This window comes from Rhinolophus ferrumequinum, chromosome 22, assembly GCF_004115265.2.
Source record: "Rhinolophus ferrumequinum isolate MPI-CBG mRhiFer1 chromosome 22, mRhiFer1_v1.p, whole genome shotgun sequence".
Lineage (NCBI taxonomy): Eukaryota > Metazoa > Chordata > Mammalia > Chiroptera > Rhinolophidae > Rhinolophus > Rhinolophus ferrumequinum.
In genome coordinates this window covers 79,094-97,620 of record NC_046305.1, presented here as the reverse complement: position 1 = coordinate 97,620, position 18,527 = coordinate 79,094, and the positions used below count along the sequence as shown (strand labels likewise).

Here is an 18,527-nt window from a genome sequence, read left to right as displayed (position 1 = left end):
CATCAAGGGCTTCCATTCCTCCCAGAGGGGTTTCTGTAGGGTCAGCACTTCGGGAGGGAAGGGTATGAGAGGTAAAAGACAGGCAAGGTGGGGTTGAGGCGGGGACTTAGGGAATTGTGCGCGCGGGGGTCCTGTGAGGGGCTATAATCAGGTCAGGGCCCCGGGAGGTAGGGGGAGGGGGAGTCACCAGGCCCTCGGCTCTAGCTCCTACGCCGCACCTCGCCTCCCTCAGTGGGAGCGGGGGAGTTGAGGTTGCGGGCACTCTGCGTCCCTCCCCACGCGTGACTGCGCCCCGCGGGGACGGATCGGCACCCTGGGCTAGCAGCCTCTGCGCTCCAGCCGGTGCCCGATGCGGCCTTGGCGTTGTCAGAGGGGAGGGGCCGGGATCGCTAAGGGGGAGGGGGAGGCGCGCTCGCGCTATGCTCCCCGCCTCCATCCTGCCGGTTCCCTAAGTGGAGAAACTGAGTCTCCGCGGAGGGACCTCTTGACGTGGATTCGCTCAGAGACTCAGGTGGCCTGGGTGTTTTAGGATGTGTGTATGTGTGGGTTTGGAGGGGACCAGGATATGTACTTCAGTGCCCCCCAACTGAGGAAGGTAGCCTGTGAGGGACGCTTCCAACTGGGCCTGCAGCGCTACGTACCCTAAAGAGCCCCTCCCACTAGTGTAAAACGGCATCAAATCCGGACACCTCGGGTCAGGTTCTGCACCCCGTGGCAGGCCGGGCCGAACCGGGTCGGACTCGCTTTCTCCTCCCCAACCCCCTGCGCAGGGGGCCTCCCTCCCTTTCCAGCAGGTGGCTCCGCGGGACACCAGCTCAACCTGTTGGACCACAATGGGCGGCGCCAGGGGGGCCCTGGCCCTCACCCGGGCTGACCCGGGATCCCCGCGCAGGGGGAGGGGCGGAGTCCCGGTTCCTCCCTCCCGTCTTTCGGGCCGTGACTCAGCCTCGGGGCCGCTGCCCTGCGCCCTAGCCAGGGGCGGAAAGTGTGAGGCGCCCCTGAGGGCCCAGGCCAAACCAAACAGCCCCCCACCCCCAGACATTATCTCACTGGAGAATTAGGGGGGCTATAGGAAGGAGGGGGTAGTTTCAGGCATGGGGCGCTCCCGCTCGGGTAATCCGCTCCGGGTTTTCCTATCGTCCCTATCCCCCTTGGGTCCCGAGGCTGGTCACAGCTCCGGGTTTTCTTCTCGGCCTCGCCGGTCAGATTCTGGTTGGTGAGGGCTCGGAGCGGGTGGGGTCCAGGCCAGGGTTTTTCCCTCCCTTCTCCTGCCGTCGGGGTCGTGATAGCGTGGGGAAGGGCCGTGCCAGGGGCGAGACGGCAGTGCCAGATGCACAAGTGAAATGGAGAGGGGGCTGCTTCGGGAAAGAGGAGGCATGGCCGAAGGAAAAGGGAGCGGGAAAGTGGCCCAGGGAGAGCAGACGTAGGGCCTCCAGAGGCTATAGAAGGGCGGACGCCTTGGCACCAACACTTAGGTACAGAGAAGCGAACGGCGCCCAGGGCCTCGGGCTCGCCGCGACCCCCTTGGTTGGGGGTCGTGTCCGACGTCTTGCTGGACCCAACCTGGATCTTTCAGAGGCCGAAATGCCATTCCTCACTTGATTCTTGACAGTCCTGGAACCTCCTGATAGTTCCTAATTGACCCGCCTCCCACATTTCTCTTCTGGTCCACACAGCTCCCTTCTTTGCTAAGAAGTCGGAGGGGGGAACCCCGACTTGAAATTCCCGCCTACCCCCCAACTCCGGGCCCATACCGCGCCAAACCACCGAGACAGCTGCGGCCAAGAAACGCTGACTGGGGGCCCCCGTCCCCTCCCACGAAACCCCGGCAGGGCCCCTGGGGCCTGCCGCCACCCCCGCCCCGCCCCAGGCCGGGACTGGAATTGGGAACTGGAGGGCAGGTGTGGGGCCTGCAGGGGCCTCGTGGGGATAGGGGAGCGTCCCAGATCTGCACGTTCTAACGTAAATCTTCAGGCGACCAGTTAGACCTTAATTTGGGGGGAGAGTAGCAGGAGGGGGGTAAATACACGGAGAGTGAGGTGCTGAACCAAAGAGAAGGATAAAAGCCCCGGCTGGGAGTTAACCCTCCTCGGGAGGACTGATACCTGGGGCTGACTGGGGACAGCGAGTCAGAGTGACGGCTGGCTGGGCCACGTGCGCCAAAGGGCAGCCGCAGAGGAGTTAGATGCCTGCAGAGCCTGGAGGAGAGAGGTCTTCTGGCGGGAAGAAAGGCCAGCCCGACTCTGCCTGGGCGGGGTCCTGAGTGAGTGGGTCTGGGGGCCTGTTCTGGAATGTGGGGGGCCGAGCTGGAAGCGGAGCGTCAGCCCGCGCCAGGCGCCCACCTCTTCCCCGCTGCCCCCCTTCCCCAGGCTGCCTCCGCTTCCCTCGAAAAACCCGCCGCCCAGGAAACCGCTGGGGGCGTTCAGACCGCAGCCCCCCCGCCCGCCGTCCCCCGGCGCCCCCCACCGCGACCGCCCAACCCACCTGAAGGGGCCGTGGCTGCCAGGGTTGCCCCCCTCCCGCCGACTCCCCCCACACCTGCGGGCGGCACTATTTATAACTTCGGCGCCTATTCCGGGGCCCCCCGGCGCAAGCGGGCTGCTGCGCAGCGCTAATCGTCTCGGGGATCTCTGCGCCCCCCGGGGCGGGAGGGAGATAAATTTAGCTTCAGGAAGCTCGGGGGAACATTTTCCAAAACTCCACGTCCCAGGGCAGGCGAATCAGAACCCCTCTGCTCTCAGCCTCCCTCCCGCCAGCCACCAGGCGGCGCAGGCCCCCAGGCTCCTGGAACCCAGCTAGGAGATTGGGGCGCAGCCTTGAAGCCGGGATAGGTAAAGAGCTGAAGGCGAAATATGGAAGGGTATGGAGAACTAAAGGTCAGAGGGGCCAGAGAATGGCCGGAAGAATGGGTACGCCCCCGAAACTGGAGTAAAGTTTCAGCTGGGAGTAACTGAGAAAGTGGCCGTGAACTTCTCTGTACCTATAGAAGGGAAAATAACTCATATGCAAACAAGATGCAAATAGGGACGCAAATAAGAGCCTGTATCCTTGGAGGTGTGCGCTCTGGCGCTAGTGAAACAAGTGCCACTCACCCCTTTCCAACCGCCTCTCAGTGTTGGTGGGAAAACGTGAGACCCTCCCAAAATCATTGCTCTAATGTCGTTTATTAAGCGCGCGGTTCCTCAGACCTCTTCCCAACACCTGCCTTTCGTGCACCATCGAGGGTCTTATACCCGACGAAATCAGCTGGGATTCCTGGTATCAGGCCGCTCCTCCTTAGGCTGTGGTCCTTGGGGGTCGCTTCCAGCTCTGTCTTGTCTCCTTCTCATTTTACCCCGCCCATTCCCCAGGGGCGCCGAGGGGTAGATGAGGTCTTACCCATCCCTCCCAATGTTGGCACTCTGCTTCCCTTTACAGCCACTCCCGGCCACCAGCCACACCCAACTAGCGAGCTCCTGAGAGAGTAATTCGTCCGCTCTAGGTGGAGAGACAACACTGCAGGAAAGCTGCTGCGGCTCTCTCCCCTAGAAGAATCGGGAGGTGTAGACCAGGGAACCACCTCTGGGCCTGTGCGGATTCAGTGAAAATGGCGGGGGGGGGGGGGGGGGGAGCATGGAGCGGGTGCAGAATGGGGGTGACAGTCCCCTCCACATTTCTGCTTGCCTGGTCCCGCCTCAGGCCACCATCCCCAGGCTAATTGAGGGAAGCCCTGAATTTGAGATGAGAACATCTGAGTTCACGAAATGACTACCCTGTCGCAGTGTGCTGTGGGTATGAATTTGGATGGGTCACTTCACCTCCCTGGGCCTCTTTCCTTCACGTTAACATGAGATAATTACCCTTGTTCTGCCTACTTTTGAAGTGGACTTTTGTGAGGCTCAAAGCACTTTGTAGTGCAAAAAGGGCTCTCAGAGGGCGTGTATGGTTTTTGTTATTCTCCCTATCCCTGTCCTGAGTCTTTACACATCAGGGCCTCTTTCCGGCTCTGACAATCTCCTTGGGCCACTGGCAGTCTCTACTTCTGTCCCTCAGCTCCCCTCCACGGGGCCAGTCACAGGCCACAGCTCTGGACCCTGCCTTTCTCTTGCTGCCACTTCTTTGCCAGACATCTCTGCTGGCTAAGGCCCTCATGCTCAGAACTCTCAGACTCCAGTGTATACCTCCGGGCACTGCCCAGCTTGGTGGAAGTGGGGGACTAAGAAAGGAAAAGGAGGCAGAAGGCCAGGGAAGGGCTAGAGCTGGCCCAGCAGGGAGCAGGTTATAAGGGGGAAGGGAAGGGAGGAGCCCCCAATTCAGATGGGCACCTACGTTCTGTGTCCACCGCCACCACTAACCTCTCTCTGGTTGGATTCAGGACCTTCTCTCTTCTCACTGTGGTGCCCTAGGGATCTGAAGAGACCAGGCAAGACCACTGACCTACATTTCGTGGGTGCCTAAGAGGGGTGTTGAGCAGCCAGGGATAAGAAAGCACCTTGGGTTGGAGTACAGTGCTATGCTACCGTGAAAAAGAAAGGGCAGGCTCTAAATGTACTGATGTGGACTCCTGTAGAAGGTACATTAAGGGGAGAAAGCAAAGTGCAGAGCGGTGTGTGGAGTGTGTCATCTCAGCCTGCTCTGAGCCATCAGCTTCTCTGTGCCCATGACCTCCTAGCCGGGCTGTCCTCTTCCACCCTTGCTCTCCATCCGTCTGTTGTCAACACAGCGGCCACTGTGAGCCTTTCGCATAAAAAGTCAGTTAATGCCCAGCGCCCAGCAGTGGTTCCTCCTTTCACTCAGTGTCAAAGTTCAAGTTCTTACCAAGGCTGACCAGGCCCTCTGGGACCTGCCTCCACTCCCATCCCCAGTTCAGCCTGCTCCTTTGTCCATAGCACCTGTCACCGAATGACATCTCTATACTTGTTTATTTATTTATTTTTAAGGAGGGCGCAGCTGACAGTGGCCCATGCGGGGATCGAACCAGCAACTTGGGTGCTACCGGCACCACGCTCTAACCAACTGAGCTAGCCGGCCGCCCCCTCTTTACTTATTTTTTATGTTTATGTTTTATTTTCTGTTTCCATCCATCAGAATGTAAGCTCGGCGAGTAGTACAAGGATCTCTTTTGTTCACGGCCGTATCCGAAGCATGCAGACTGGCATGATAGTAGATGCTGTATAGTATTTGTTAAATGAATGAATGAATGAAGATGCAGTACATGCAGGGGCTATCTCTACAGTGCTCTCCGAGAAACTGGTAGCCATGGTTACCCGCAGGGAGGGGGTGCTGAGGGATAGGTGTAGGAGGGAAACTTGCCTTTTACCACCAGAATCTTTTACTCTAGGCATATAGTACCTTTACAAAAAGAAAAATAAAATCATCCCAGAGAAAAAGGAGTTAACCGAGAAGGCTGAGGAAAAGCTGATCCCTGGGAGTGGGGGGGAGGGTCTCACACACCCTCTCCAGGCCAGTTCCTCAGGAGAGAACAGAGGGGCCAGGGACTGATGGTGAGCGATCCCAGGGACATTGAATGAGCCCTCTGGCTGGCTTTGAGGTTGTGGGGGCTGTGAGTGTGCACGTTAGTAAGCATGCGGTAAACATGGCTTGTGTGTTCCCACCACTGGCAGTAATAAGGGAAAGCACGGGTTGGTGGCTTGCCAGGGGGACGTGAAGAGTTGATTCTGCTCCTCCTGGCTGTTTGTGTCCCATGATAAGCCTAAGGGACCTGTGTGGCCACAGAGGTGCCTTTCTCTTGCAGCTTTGTGAGCTGGAGGAGCAGGGCCCTTACCTCCTCCATGAGCTGGGCTCTAGCATCAGCCCACGTCTGTCCCTAAGATCCTCCGAGGCGGGAGCTGGCCAGACCCCGTGTTCAGTTTGTGTTCCCATCTTAACGCACAGGGCCTCACAAAAGACCCCACCCAAGCTGGACTCTTCCCAACCCACAAGTTGGGAGGAACCTGGCCTTCTCCCCCCAACCCCCACAGGCACCAGTGAGTCAGGAAAGCTGGCTTTCAGTCTCGGTTTCATCGGGACAACCTCCTTCCCTCCCTGGTCGGCACCCTGGCTACAAGACCCTGCCAGTGCTGACTTTTTCTGATTCCTCTTTAGACACTGAGAACTTATGGCCTCAAGGCCTATTTATTATATATATATATACTTCAGTGATTCTCAAACAGAGACATTAGGGGGCAGTCCCATTCCTGGCACTAAGAAGATAAAGACCAACCATCTGGGCTGGTGGGCTCACTGTGCCAAGCTTGGAGGAGTGCCAGGTCCTGCTGCAGTCTTGCTGGAGTCCTAGCCAGCAGGCCAAGCTTCTGTGCACAGAGATCCACCAGGTAGGGGCTGGGAATGGAGGCCCAGAGATGAGGCAGGTCTGACAGATGGCACCAACTCAAAGCAGGAGGCACACTTCACTCATTGTTTGTGGCCCATCTTTGGTCAAGTGCAGCTGGCCCCAGGGGTCTTGATGGGGGCTGGGCTGGGCGCTGAAGAAGAGAATGGGAAGCTGAGAGGCAGCGCTCTGGCCAGCAGGCTGCAGCCGTGCCTGCTGCTTGCCCTACTCCGCCCACCTGAGCAGTACCAGCCCTGGCGCTGGCAGGGAGGCAGTTCCCTGCCGCCTTCAGTCCAGCAGCTCCTTGATACACCAGCAGCAGAGGAGGATGTAGGCGACTTCCTTCAGGGTCCGCTGCAGGCCCTCCCACCTGGTGCCCATCTTCATGACTGGCCCTCGGAGGCCGGTGTCTCGCAGGGCCTCTCCGAGGGAGAAGGGTAGGGCCTGGGCTAGGGGCTGTGTCCGGGCCTGCATGTGGGCAGCAGCTCTGAGCATGGGTGTGGGAGCTGCCTCTGGAGGCTTTTATCAACTGTCCCCACCCCCTCAGACCTCCTGACTACAGGGACAAAGGCCCCAGGGTCTAGCACAAGGAAGGTTCTGGGCTGGGAACAGGCTGAGTCAGCCCCTATGCGGAGATGGAGGAGGGGTGGGGTTAGTAGGAGGAGGAGGGCCTGGCCACTCCATCTGTCACCGTCCACAGCCAGGCCAGCTCAGCTTCCCTTCTTCCAGCCTGGGCCTCGAAACCTCAGGTGCCCTGCCTGGTTGCCCTTACCCCCAGTGGTTGGCACAACTCCCTACTTCCGCCCTCTGGTGGGCTCCTGCTGAGGCTGGCATTCAGAATCACCAACCGGAGCTCCTTTCCAGCCTGTGCTGCACCCCCACCCCCACCCTATCCCGGATTGCGCACTGCCCCTTCAGAGCTGGCAGGGCCTGGCCCACTCTGATTCTCCCACCCCCTGGCGCAGGAAGGCACAGCGAGAGCAACAGGCCCACGAGAGGCACAGTTTATTGAGAGGCTGCACTCCAGGACAGCCGCCCTGCTGGGGGCAGGGGGGAGGGGGCAGGGCTGGGAGGTCACGTGCGGGAGTTGCGCTCTTCGTCCTCATTCTCCAGGAGGTAGGCTGGTCGGTAAGTGGGCTGTCCTCCTGGGCCCAGGTACTTCAGGGCTGGGTTCCGCACCGTGTTCTGCCGGCTCCCCAGTGACGTGTAGCTGGAGCCAGAGCAGAGGGCAAGTGTGTGGTGGGGTGGCTGCCCCATCCCAGCTCCCGCGTCTCCCCGCACAAGTTCCTCCCCCAGCATCCTTACCCTCGGTCATACAGGATACAGTACGGGACAAACAGCTGACGCAGAAAGTCCCAGATATCTCTGTAGGTCCAGTCCTGGGAGGTCAGAGAGTCAGACAAGAGCCACAAATACTGTCCTCTCCCACTCTCCCCCTGCTGCCTGGGAAGGGGCCCTTTGAGGGAGGGCCTGCCATCCGACTGGCTGGTACATCTCGCTCTGTGCCCCGTGCACTCCCAATTCGCCCTCCGCTGGCGTGTGAGCTCCGGGAGAACTTCGCGCAGTGATGGACATATTCTCTCTGTGCTAACACGGTGGGCGCTTGACACAAGGTGTGTATCGTTCAGGGCTTTTTCCGTCATTTGTGTTTCATTTTCATTCAGTACAGTTACAGGATAAATAAATGGCTAATGGCTAGCATAGTGGACAGCAGAGGTCTAAGCCGTTGTTCTGTCCACAGCGAGAGCACGATGCCTGCCACTGAATTAGTGCTCAGTAATATTGGCCAAAGGCTGACTGAACAAATAGCACAGCCTCCCTTGGATGACGGGGCCCCTCCATCCACGTCCCACCTCGGGAAGCCAGGGAGCAGTGACTGACGGGACACGACACCGAAGGCGGTCAGTCCCCTTCTGCCTTACCAGCAGCGGGTTGATGCGCATGAACGAGGGCCAGCCTGGGTCGGTGGGGCTGAAGGGGCAGAGGCTGCGAGAGTAGGGGTCCGTGCGGCGAGTGCCCATGAGGACGGCCTCCAGCTGGGGGTGCCGTGCCTTCAGCTGGCTCAGGGCCTGCTTCATGTCCCCCTCAGCCTCTAGCACCTGCAGACGGTACCTGAGGGAGGGAGAGGCGTGGGAGTCACAAATGGGCCCTGCCGAGCCCATCTTGGAGCCCAAACCTCCAGGCCCCTGGTACCTCTTGATGGTGTCCTGTAGAAACTGCTCCAGCTCAGGGAAAGTGGAGATGCTGCGAATATACAGGATCTGGAGGGGTTCTTGAGCCTCAGCACGTTTCCTGCGGGGGGTGGAGGGGGCGGGAGAATCCATAGGCTTGTCAGCACGGGCAAGGAAATGCTTCCCAGAGTTTGCACCCGTTCTCCTTGACCCCCAGACGGACACCCTTCTCTTCCCCCTTCCGTGTCCTTCCCATCCATCAGAGCCCACCTCCTCTGGGAAGCCCGCTCGGATTTCTCCCCTCTCAAATATGGAGCCCACAGCCCTGTTTCAGGTAGGTTAATCTCACCTCCCCACAGGACCGGGACCTCCCTGTGGTCAGGGATGGTGGCTCACTCATCCACACCTAGGGCCAGGCACGTGTCAGGTGCCCAGTAAATATGGTGGGGGAACGGAACTGAGAGGTCACTCTGGCTACCTCCCTCTCAGACCCCAGCCAGATAGCCCCTTTCTTCCCTGCTTCCTAGGCTAGGGAGCTAGAGGATGGGGCAGATCAGGTATCTGGGGTTCTCTGGGCTCCCGCCTCCAGGGGTTAGGCTCACCTCTGCACAGCTGCGTGGAAGAGGTGTAGGAGGGCGGTGCAGTCCTTGCCGCCGTTGAAGCCCACGCAGAGCTGGGGGAGGCTGTACTGAGTCAGGGAGGTCTCAATGGTCCGCAGGGCCCCTGCCACCTTGTCCCCCAGAGGAGACCCTGCCAGGCAGGCAGGGAAGAGGCCATCAGATAGACACCCCCCCAGGGCAGTGGGGGCCATGACACCCTTGCTTCCAACCCTTCAGGATCCTCCCAGGGTCCCGAGGATGAAGTCCATTCCTTCCTGCTGCCCAGCAGGCCTGCAGACGCAACTCCCTGCCTGCCATTCAGCCACACCTCATCTCAGGGTCTTCTCCCGGGGAGTGCGTCTCCTAAACCTCCTGCCGCTCCCTTCCAGGCCCCCTCTCCTACTGGGTGCTCTTGCTCCACTCCTGGTCTGGCCCAATCCTCCTTGTCACTCAGCTTGTATGTCACCTGCCCAGAGAAGCCTTCTCTGACCCCAGATCCAGGCCGATCTCCCCTCATCACTGACATCTCATGCACACAATTACCTGTTTAACGTCTACTGTTCCTGGTAAAGCACTGGTCCCTAGAGTAGGGCACCTCTGTCCTGTTGAGCTACCCCCCAAACTCCAGCACAGTGCTGGTGAAAGTGGGTACACACTATTTATTGGGAGAATGAATGAAATCGACTGTAGCTATTCTCTACCCTCTCCTGGACTTGTGGGAAGCCTCCAACAGCCCCTGCTTTCCTGAGACCTGGGGTGCCACCTCTCCCAGGAGGCCCCTACCTGACTCTGCGAGACTGTATACAGCCTCACTGGCTTGCTCCACGGTGTTGCGTTTGTAGGGGACCAGCGATCCCTGGGGCAGACGGGCCGTCAGGTAGGCCAAGCATTCCTCCAGGGGCGCTTCCTCCTCTGAGTCCAGCGTCACCTTGACCTGGTAGTAGTTGCTGCCCCAGTCAGGGTAGGAACCCAGGCTCAGACTGCGTCCAAAGTGGGCCTGGGCCTCGGCCAGGATGGGGGCAATAGAGGCCTCGTCAGCGGCCACGTACAGCTCCCGCAAGTGGAACTGAACGGCTGAGTTGACGAACAGTCCCTTCAGCCCCTCCAGGACCCGCCGCAGCAGCTCTGGAATGCCTGGGAAGACGTAGACATTGCGGACCGAGACCAGCGGGAATCTGAAGGGCCGGCCAGTGTGAGGATCTGTGCCGTAATGCAGGCGGGCAGAGGAGGGCACCAGCGACAGCTTCTTCCAGCCCTCCCTTCCTAGGGCTTTGATGGCCGCTTCCAGCTCAGGGTGTGGCTTGAGCTCATCCCCAAAGGCCTGTGCGACGGCCTCGAAGGTCACGTCATCATGAGTGGGACCGATGCCCCCTGACGTGAGGACATGGGTGAAGCGGCTGGAAAAAGAGGTGATCTCAGCCGCAATGGTGGCTACGTCATCAGGTACAACAGAGACTCGACACACCTGGACCCCCAGGGAGCGCAGTGTCCGGCACAGGAAGTAGGTGTTGGTGTCCTGAGTGTGTCCCTGGGAGATTGGAGAGGGGGAGGATGAGAGGGTCAGTGCTGTGGCACGAAGGGCAAAGGCGGCAGGGGTGAAAGTGCCTGATGATGGGGCACTCTGCTCTCTGGGGACACCAGCTCAGGCTGCCAAGAAGCCTGGACTGGGCACAAGGGCGGGAAGGTGGTGTGAATGGAGTCCGGCGGGGATGTGTCATCCACCTTGGGCCTTCTCCTCTGCACTGGGGCCTTGACCTCATTGATGCTTAGGGATTCAGTGATCAATTCTATCCTCTTCCTCACCAACCCTGACAGTCTCAGTCCCCTGGCTCCAACTGCTCATTGGGCATCTTCACCCCATCTTGGGCCGTTGTCCCTTCTTCGGTCAATGGCATCTCCAGACACTGTCCCCAGCCAGTCAGGCCTTTGGTGCTGTTGACTCTATTTCTGAAATGTCTCTCCGTCTGCCCTCTTCTCTTGACCCCTGCTGCCACCAAGCAGGTCCTTGGCACCTTTCACCTGGGCAGTTGCAACAGCCCCCTGGCCAGGCTCCCAGACTCCGGGCACAGCGCTCTGCCTGGTGCCTCCTGAATACCCTTCCGAAAGTGTCACTGTGATTGCATCACTCTTGGACTCAAAAGCCATTTGTTGTTTCCAACCATATACAGAATAAAGTTCACATTCTTTTGCAGAGCATTTGAGGCTGTGTGTTCATGGCAGCCCCATGTCCTTCTGCTACTCTACAGAATGGTTAGTGGTTAAGGGCTACTCTGAAATAAGAATCAGGTTGGAAGCCCCTCTACCATTTCCTAGCTGTGTTATCTCGGGCAGTTTTCTCAATCTCTCTGAGCCTCAGTCTCATTATCTACTAAGTAAGATTTATAATAAAAGTACCAACGTCATGGGGTTGTTGTGAGGAACAGTAAGGTCACATATGTGATGTAATCAGCCCACGTCCAGGCCCAAGTAAGCACTCAAAACATAGGGGTCAATATTACTATTACAAACGTGATACAAATGTCATGCCTACAACGACTTCTAGTAAGACTTCCCTGATCCTTCAGAAGGGATTGCTCCCTTGTAGTACTTTCTTTCTATCTCACTTATCCACTCTTCAAATCGGTTATACTCTTAAATAATACCTGTACCTGTACCGCCTTTACACGCTGGACTGCCTGTCCTTCATTAAGCCCCTCCCCCACCCTTCTTGGCAAATTGTAGGACCTTTGCTATAAGTTTTTCAACTGAGTAATTGAAAGGATGAGGGTCACTTTTCCTGCACTATATTGGACTCGCTCCAGGAACCTACTGCAGCAAGTGGGGGTGAGGCCACCCTGGTTCACCCTCCCTCAACAGAATATGGAGCAGGCACTTTAAGGACAGGAGAACCCGCCCCTCCCCCTTCTGCCCCAGACCCACCTTGAGGATCTCATCTCCAACAATGATGATGCCTGCTGTCACGCTGCGCCCTGGGGGAGGTTCAGAGGCCCTAGATGCCATGGTCCTGCCTTCTCTGCCCCTCTGCAAGGCCCTCCAGTAGCCACCCAGACCCCCAAATAGGGGTCGCAAGCACGGGAGTCCCGCCAGGTCTAAAGGGCACTGGGGGCCATAGCATGGGAACGGGGGTCCGGGGTCGAGGGAACCTGGAGGAGCCAGAAAGTATAATGGGGGAGAGCAGGAGTGCATGGTCTTCCTCACCTGGCTCTTGACAAGCGACTCCTTTATCCCTGCCTCTTTAATAAACGTATTCTCAAACCCCAGCCCATGCCTCTTTAAATGTCTTCTAAGCTTGGCTCTAGTCTCCTTAAAATGTCCTGCTGTCCCGAGAACCTACCACAGGTCTTCTGTCCGCCGAGCTCGGCTCCTCGGGTCTGCTCTATTTTGGGCACCTGCACCTTTAAATGTCTCTTTTCTGTGGGGCACCTGTCTCTTTAAATGTCTACCTGCTCATGGGCCTTGGCCCCTTTAAATGCGTGCCCTCCCTCCACCCCGATCAGAACTCAGCCGCCTTCTTCTGCAAGCTTCCACACCCTTTCTAGCCCGGAATCCCATCTCTCCCCACCTTGTTACAGACTACTGAGCTCTCTCAGGTTCTCACCTGCCTCTGGCACCTTTCACCAGTTCTCTCCCTCTCCTTTCCGCCTGTCCTAGGGCAGCTTCCGTACTCAGAGTCCCGCCTTAGACCCACACCTACCTCATATTAATTGGTCATTTTGGCTGTCGCTCAGACTACCTCCACAGGTCCATTGGTGAAGTCGACTGTCGCTCACGAGCCTTAGCCAGAGGGCGGGAGCAATGCTGGGTTGTTATTGGCGACAACCACGTGGGCACCCCTCACCCGGAAATATGGGGGCCGGGCCCTAGCCGGGGGCGGGGCTTTTTTCCCGGGCTCGACGGTGTGGGGGGGGGCGCGCGAAAGGAGCGGTGCTCGGAGATTTTGAGGCGCTCCCTCCTGCTGTTGGAAGTAAAAAGGGAGGCTTGAGTCTAACCTTCTGTATTCAAATTCTTGCGTGCATGGCTATCAGTTTTCTTTAACCGCGACTCTATTTCTAGGCTAAGGGGTCAGGGGTTGCCACGGGTCTCGGAAGGCCTTTTATATTATAGCAGATGGAAGTCGGAGGGATACGAAGAATAGTTGTCAGCATTGCCTGTGAGGTAGGAAGATCCTGCAGGTGAGCTTTTAGTGTGTGGAACTTTTGTCTGTTATAAACGGTAGAGGGAATTACCTAAACCAACCTCTTTGATAAGGAAAAGTCTTGCCCCACCTGGCTCCACGTAGAGCTTTGTTTAAACATCACCTTTCCCAGTTATGGGTCTGGCAGGTACAAGTGAGGGCAGCGCCTAGGGAGTGGCCTGTGTCCACTTTGGACTCGAACTTACTCTCATTTCAGTTGCCTTTGGTCTAAAAGTGCTTCTTAAACCTTCATCCTAATCATCTGGGGTCCTTGAGTGGGGCCCGAAATCTGCATTTAACAAGCTCTCGTGTAAGGCTGATGATACCGGTGTGTGCACTAGGTTTTCTGTAGTAAAGGTCTAAAAATGCAGTCATCTGGAGGAGGGCTGAACCATGCCCGGTCTCAATTTACTGTCCTAAAACCCTAAGGTAAACACGATGCCCATTTTACAGATGGGCAACGGGCTCAGAAAGGTGAGATGCCACACAACCACCACAAAACACTAAAGTGAATGGCAGAGCCAGGCTTCTAGACCATTCTTTCTAAGTAATAAGTCCTGTGTTTTTTCCAAAGAAAAGAACCTCTAAAAAAAACGCCCCACTTGCCCAATGACATAAGCCATGTGTGTTCCATTGTCTTTATTAGTAATAACGGTGATATTTGACACCCCCCCCAAAGGAACCCCGGAACCTCAGCTCTGGTCCAGTCTTTCACCAGTGGTTTCTCAAGCTTAGGGAGCATCAGGATCACCTGGAGGGCTTGTTAAAATGTCGCTGGGCCCAACCCTCAGGCTTTTGATTCAGTAGGTCTAGGGGAGTCCAAAACTGTGCATTTCTAATGAGTTTCCAAGGTTCCGGTCCAGGGACCACACTCGAAGAACTTCTGCTCTCGGAATAAATGGATGGAAGACGGGGGAAAGTAGGTAATCTCCCTTATTTAGTTCTACTGTTGTGTTTATTTTTAAGTGCGGTTTTCCAGGACCCATCAGCTCCAAGTAGTTGTTTCAGTCTAGTTGTGGAGGGTGCAGCTCACGGTGGCCCATGTGGGGATCGAACCAGCAACCTTGTTAAGAGCACTGCGTTCTAACCGAGCTAACTGGCCGCCCCCAATACTACTGTTATTTTTAAAAGTAGAGGGTAATCTATGATTTGGTGAAATGTTTTCTTAAACAGCTGCAATTTACACCTGTTTTCTCAAAGGTTAGTGCTGTAACTACCTGCCACTGAATGCTAGAAATCCCCACATCCGGGCCACACCCCAGGCCAATTGAGTCAACACCTCTAAGAATGATTTAGGTATCAGTACTTTTAAAGCTACCCAGGTGACTCCAATGCTCAAAGTGGCGACCACTGGAAACAGTCCCCAACCAATGTGAACAGGCCATAGGAGTGCCTGAGCCTTTGGTGGGGCAAGAAGTGGGGCGCCCTCTCTGGCTGCGAGCCTCCTCCCCTCGCCCCCATGTACCTTCCAATATTGGGACTATGTTACAGGCAGCGCCGCTGACTGACGGACAGTTTATTTGTTTTGACGAGATGTTATCCCTATATAACCTCTATTTTCAGCCAGTAGTTAGAAATATATTTCAGTAGATGTTGGCCAGCAAGCCTGCTTTTCAGATGAGATTAAAAACCAGTTACCCGAATGTTGAAATAAACATCATTATCAGCAAAGAGCGGTGCCTCATTATCTAACTGAAGGGGATATCAGAACCGTGATGTTGAATGTGATGCTCACCCTGAGAGGGGAAAAAAAACCTTTACAAGTAGATTATTAGATTATAAAAACTTCCTCTTTAATCAAGGCTTTTAACATGAAACAGATTTCTTGAATAAAATGGAAAGTTTCCAATACATTGAAACATAAAGCACCATACACACAACACCTGGCAGGAAAAAAACCAAAACAGCAGGTTTCCACAGTCCCTGGAACAGCCATGGTCTTGTTCTCAGGTGCTTCCTCCATTTGCCAGGTGTGATCCGGTGGACACAGAGCTCACCATGGTTTCTGGGGCCACACTCAGCCGAGGTGCAGCCCCGAGAGCCCTGGCCTGGCTGGGCTATGTGCTGCTGGCTCTGCTCAGAAGCAAAGCAGTCACCAGCACATCCAAACAGTATATTTTAAAATCTTTTAAATATCAAAATGAGAAACGAGAAGGCAACATAATTTTATCAGAAAGATGTTAGCAAGTGAGGACCGCTGTGTGAAGCTCGAGGCTGCAAAGCGGCTCTTCCAGCTTCATTTCTTTGGCTTCTTGGGCAGTGGCCGCCGGAACAGCAAGATGTGAGGTTCTGAAAGAGTGAGTGAAATCTAAGAGACAAGCCCACACCCTTCTGTGCACAACCTACAGGGCACCCTGCTCCCATTTCCCAGCTATCGCCCGCTCAGATCTCTGTAACTCAGTTAAGATGCAAGCATATGGCCTTGGAAGCAGACCGACAGCCTGGCCTGTCTACCAAGGACAGAATTGGTAATATCAGTTCTTTTGCTATGCTTGTACCGCCCCGGGAAGTCCTTTATTCGTTCTGCCTGGCAGCTTGGTGTCTGATGTCTTACCAAGAAATACACTTTCCTTGGCTTATTTGGAACACATCCGAGAATTCTCTTTCTGATGGAGAATGAAGTAAAGGCCATAAACTCTACCTGCCCTTAGAAAAAGGGGTACCCTCTGACTGAATTAGACATTCAAGGAGGTTTTTCATTGACAGGTCATCTCTGAACTTCCCAGATACTTTACTCTTATTCTTATTTCTGGTTGCTCCAGTTTTTCTAGATGGCTGGTGGGATAAGAAAGAAACCAGTAAACCACCCCTTCTTTCCCCCTTTCTCTGGGAGCTATCATTCCTTCATTCCCTCAGTGAAGCAGCCCCAATGGTTCTTTCAGCCATTGCACTGACCTGGTTCATGGATCATATAATGGACCCATCCCTGACTCTGCTGAACACCAAGATTCCTCCATTCAGATTCAGACATCAAATGGGTTTTAGGGACCAGCTTAGCTATGTCCTTGGGCAACATGACATGCCTGTAACAGAAACATGGGCAGGTGGGGGAATTTGTGTTAGTACTGGGTACGGTCTGTTAGGCAAGTACCTGCATACAAAGCCAAGAGTGGAAAGAACAGAGAAACCGTTTCTGATGGCAGGGAGTTCCTGTAATCTTATTGTGGGGTGGAGGCAGCTAGAAATAAAGGCCAAGTTATGTAAATCCTCAGAAAAGTATGTAAAGTACAAATGAATGCATGAACCCAAGTGAATGGGCACCTACATTCCAGGCACTGTTGATACAGTGCCTCTGCCTTCCCGGGCTTAGTCTTCTAGTTGATTACTCTAAAACAATATAATGGGGGCCCCACGGCATACAGTGTTACTAATTAAAGGTGGTTTTGAATAGAATTGGTAAGGAAGGGAGAGCAGTGATTTTGTGGAGAAGAAAGGCCTATTATGGAGGGCTCTGTGGAAGAGCCATCACAAAGGATGAAATGTCAATGTCTTATCCTCTAAAATCTATCCCCAATCTCATTTTCCTAACTCTGAAGGGATGTGCCATGAGACTTCTTTTGGGAAACTTCATGCTTTCCTAGCCAAGGATAAGTCTCCTTTCACGACAAAGAAATGACTACTCTGATTTGATTTGGGCTAACCCAGATAGGCTTCATCACGCTCAATGAAAATGTACTAAATGCTCTCTCTGTGCTAATAACCGATTTCCCGCCCCCCAAAGAGATAATATAATTCCAGTCTAAATGTTTGAAAATAGCTTACATTCTAACAAACCCCTGGCCCAAAGACTGGCTTCAAACCTAAGTAGGCAAAAAAAACCCACAACAAACAACCCCCCAAAAGAAAACAAAAACACACAAAAACCAAAAGGCTTTCTTAAACCAAAATACCACTGTGCCAAGACTTACATCTTCCGGGGGATGACACTCCCTAACCCTGCAAAGTGCTCTAAGCACATAGGTTTGGTAAGCTTAATTCAGATGTAGAGTAAAACAGCCGAGGAAAAGAAAGTGAATTGGGCGGGGCCTGAGGTCTTTTCCCTCGGGCATGGCGTAAAGACCGTTAATATATTTATCAGCACACACGGAGTTCTCTGGAGGGCAGAGCCCTGCACTGGGCTGGAGAAGAAACACAAACAAATTTCCCTTTTATGTTCTTCAATTGAGAAGACAAGATACAAACTTGGAAGTTGTTTTAAGTATTATAGTTAAAACAGACTAGTGGAATGCCAACATTTGTAGAACCCTTTGTTTTCCATCCTTCTCCAATCTAGAATTAAGCATTTAGGATTTCTCAAATGCAAACTCTGTAGGGATTCCTTTCTTCACCAGCCTGGGCAAGCTCTATGTGCTTCCATCACAATCTGTACAGAGCACCTTTCTGAAATCAGTATTTCCAGATTTTTTCGGCTTGGCTTATCTTTGCACTTCAGGAGAACACCTGAAACCTGTAAGCACTCCGTAATGGCTTCCTAAATAGATCCCCTTCAGATATTTGAAGGGTATCGATTAGGTCCATGTGAAGTCTTTTCTCAATGTTCCTAGCCAGTTTTATGGCACTCCGTTCCTCGAAGTCCCCTTCCCTACACACGCCGGACAACCACGCCCCTTTTCCATGAATTAATGAGCAACACTCGGGCTTTCCTAACTCCCTTCCACTGAAGACGCGAGGAAAATTCGAGCTCCGCCTTTGCCACCTTTTCCTAGTAGGCTCTGGGATTCTACGGTGTTGCCGTAATACAAGCAGTTTCAAGAAGGCAAGGTCAACTTCCTCAATCAAGTTGCGAATGCTCCAGGCACCTCCAAGGTGACGGTGGTCAGCACGCACACTCTAACCACGCCTACCTCCGCCTCCCCCAAGTGCTCTCCCTCCAAATTCGCTCCCCCTGTTTCTTTCACCGCCGCCTCCGACCCTGCGTGCATGCGCCTTACGCTCTCAACTATCTCACACCCGTCCCGTTAATCTGCTGCGCATGCGCTGATTCTGTCGCTTCATTCCTGATTACTAACTCCTCGCGCCCTCACTTGTCAAACTCACGACCTCGTGATGGCCCCCGCGCCGGCACTAACCGGTACTCGAACTCCTCGTCGTCGTATTTGTCCGAATAGTAAATTTGTTTGTGCGCCATGATCGCTCTGTCTGAGGACCTTCAGCACCGCGCCGCCAACCTCCAAACAACTCCCAGCAGCACGCGCTCCCCACCCTCTTTGGCCTCACTTTCAAACACGCCGCCTGGGCTTCCTATTGGGCCCCTCGACTTAAGGCGGGACGAC

The 18,527-nt window shown here is 54.9% G+C and overlaps 3 protein-coding genes across 6 annotated transcripts; all 3 read right to left on the bottom strand.

Annotated features, from left to right (window-relative positions):
- Positions 1 to 6,141: 6,141 nt before the first annotated feature.
- LENEP (lens epithelial protein) lies at positions 6,142 to 6,899 on the bottom strand. The gene has a single exon (XM_033093519.1). The coding sequence runs from the start codon at positions 6,803 to 6,805 to the stop codon at positions 6,599 to 6,601; it is 207 nt and encodes a 68-aa protein (XP_032949410.1). The 5' UTR covers positions 6,806 to 6,899; the 3' UTR covers positions 6,142 to 6,598.
- Positions 6,900 to 7,298: 399 nt separating this feature from the next.
- On the bottom strand, positions 7,299 to 12,765 carry FLAD1 (flavin adenine dinucleotide synthetase 1). Of its 3 annotated transcripts, none has more exons than XM_033093684.1 (8): positions 12,679 to 12,765; positions 12,000 to 12,223; positions 9,864 to 10,608; positions 9,084 to 9,231; positions 8,504 to 8,602; positions 8,233 to 8,422; positions 7,616 to 7,689; positions 7,299 to 7,520 (listed from the first exon to the last, which is right to left on the bottom strand). In XM_033093684.1, exons 2-8 carry the CDS (start codon positions 12,078 to 12,080, stop codon positions 7,385 to 7,387), a joined length of 1,473 nt encoding a protein of 490 aa, XP_032949575.1. In that variant the 5' UTR covers positions 12,081 to 12,223; positions 12,679 to 12,765; the 3' UTR covers positions 7,299 to 7,384. The 3 variants fall into 3 exon arrangements, with proteins under 3 accessions (XP_032949575.1, XP_032949577.1, XP_032949576.1); XM_033093686.1 differs by having other exon boundaries at positions 12,643 to 12,686; XM_033093685.1 differs by lacking the exon at positions 12,679 to 12,765 and adding an exon at positions 12,415 to 12,672.
- Positions 12,766 to 15,025: 2,260 nt separating this feature from the next.
- On the bottom strand, positions 15,026 to 18,526 carry CKS1B (CDC28 protein kinase regulatory subunit 1B). Of its 2 annotated transcripts, none has more exons than XM_033092046.1 (3): positions 18,324 to 18,478; positions 16,150 to 16,277; positions 15,026 to 15,543 (listed from the first exon to the last, which is right to left on the bottom strand). In XM_033092046.1, the coding sequence occupies exons 1-3, from the start codon at positions 18,380 to 18,382 to the stop codon at positions 15,491 to 15,493; spliced, it is 240 nt and encodes a 79-aa protein (XP_032947937.1). In that variant the 5' UTR covers positions 18,383 to 18,478; the 3' UTR covers positions 15,026 to 15,490. The 2 variants fall into 2 exon arrangements, with proteins under 2 accessions (XP_032947937.1, XP_032947936.1); XM_033092045.1 differs by having other exon boundaries at positions 15,029 to 15,543; positions 18,279 to 18,526.
- Position 18,527: the final 1 nt, after the last annotated feature.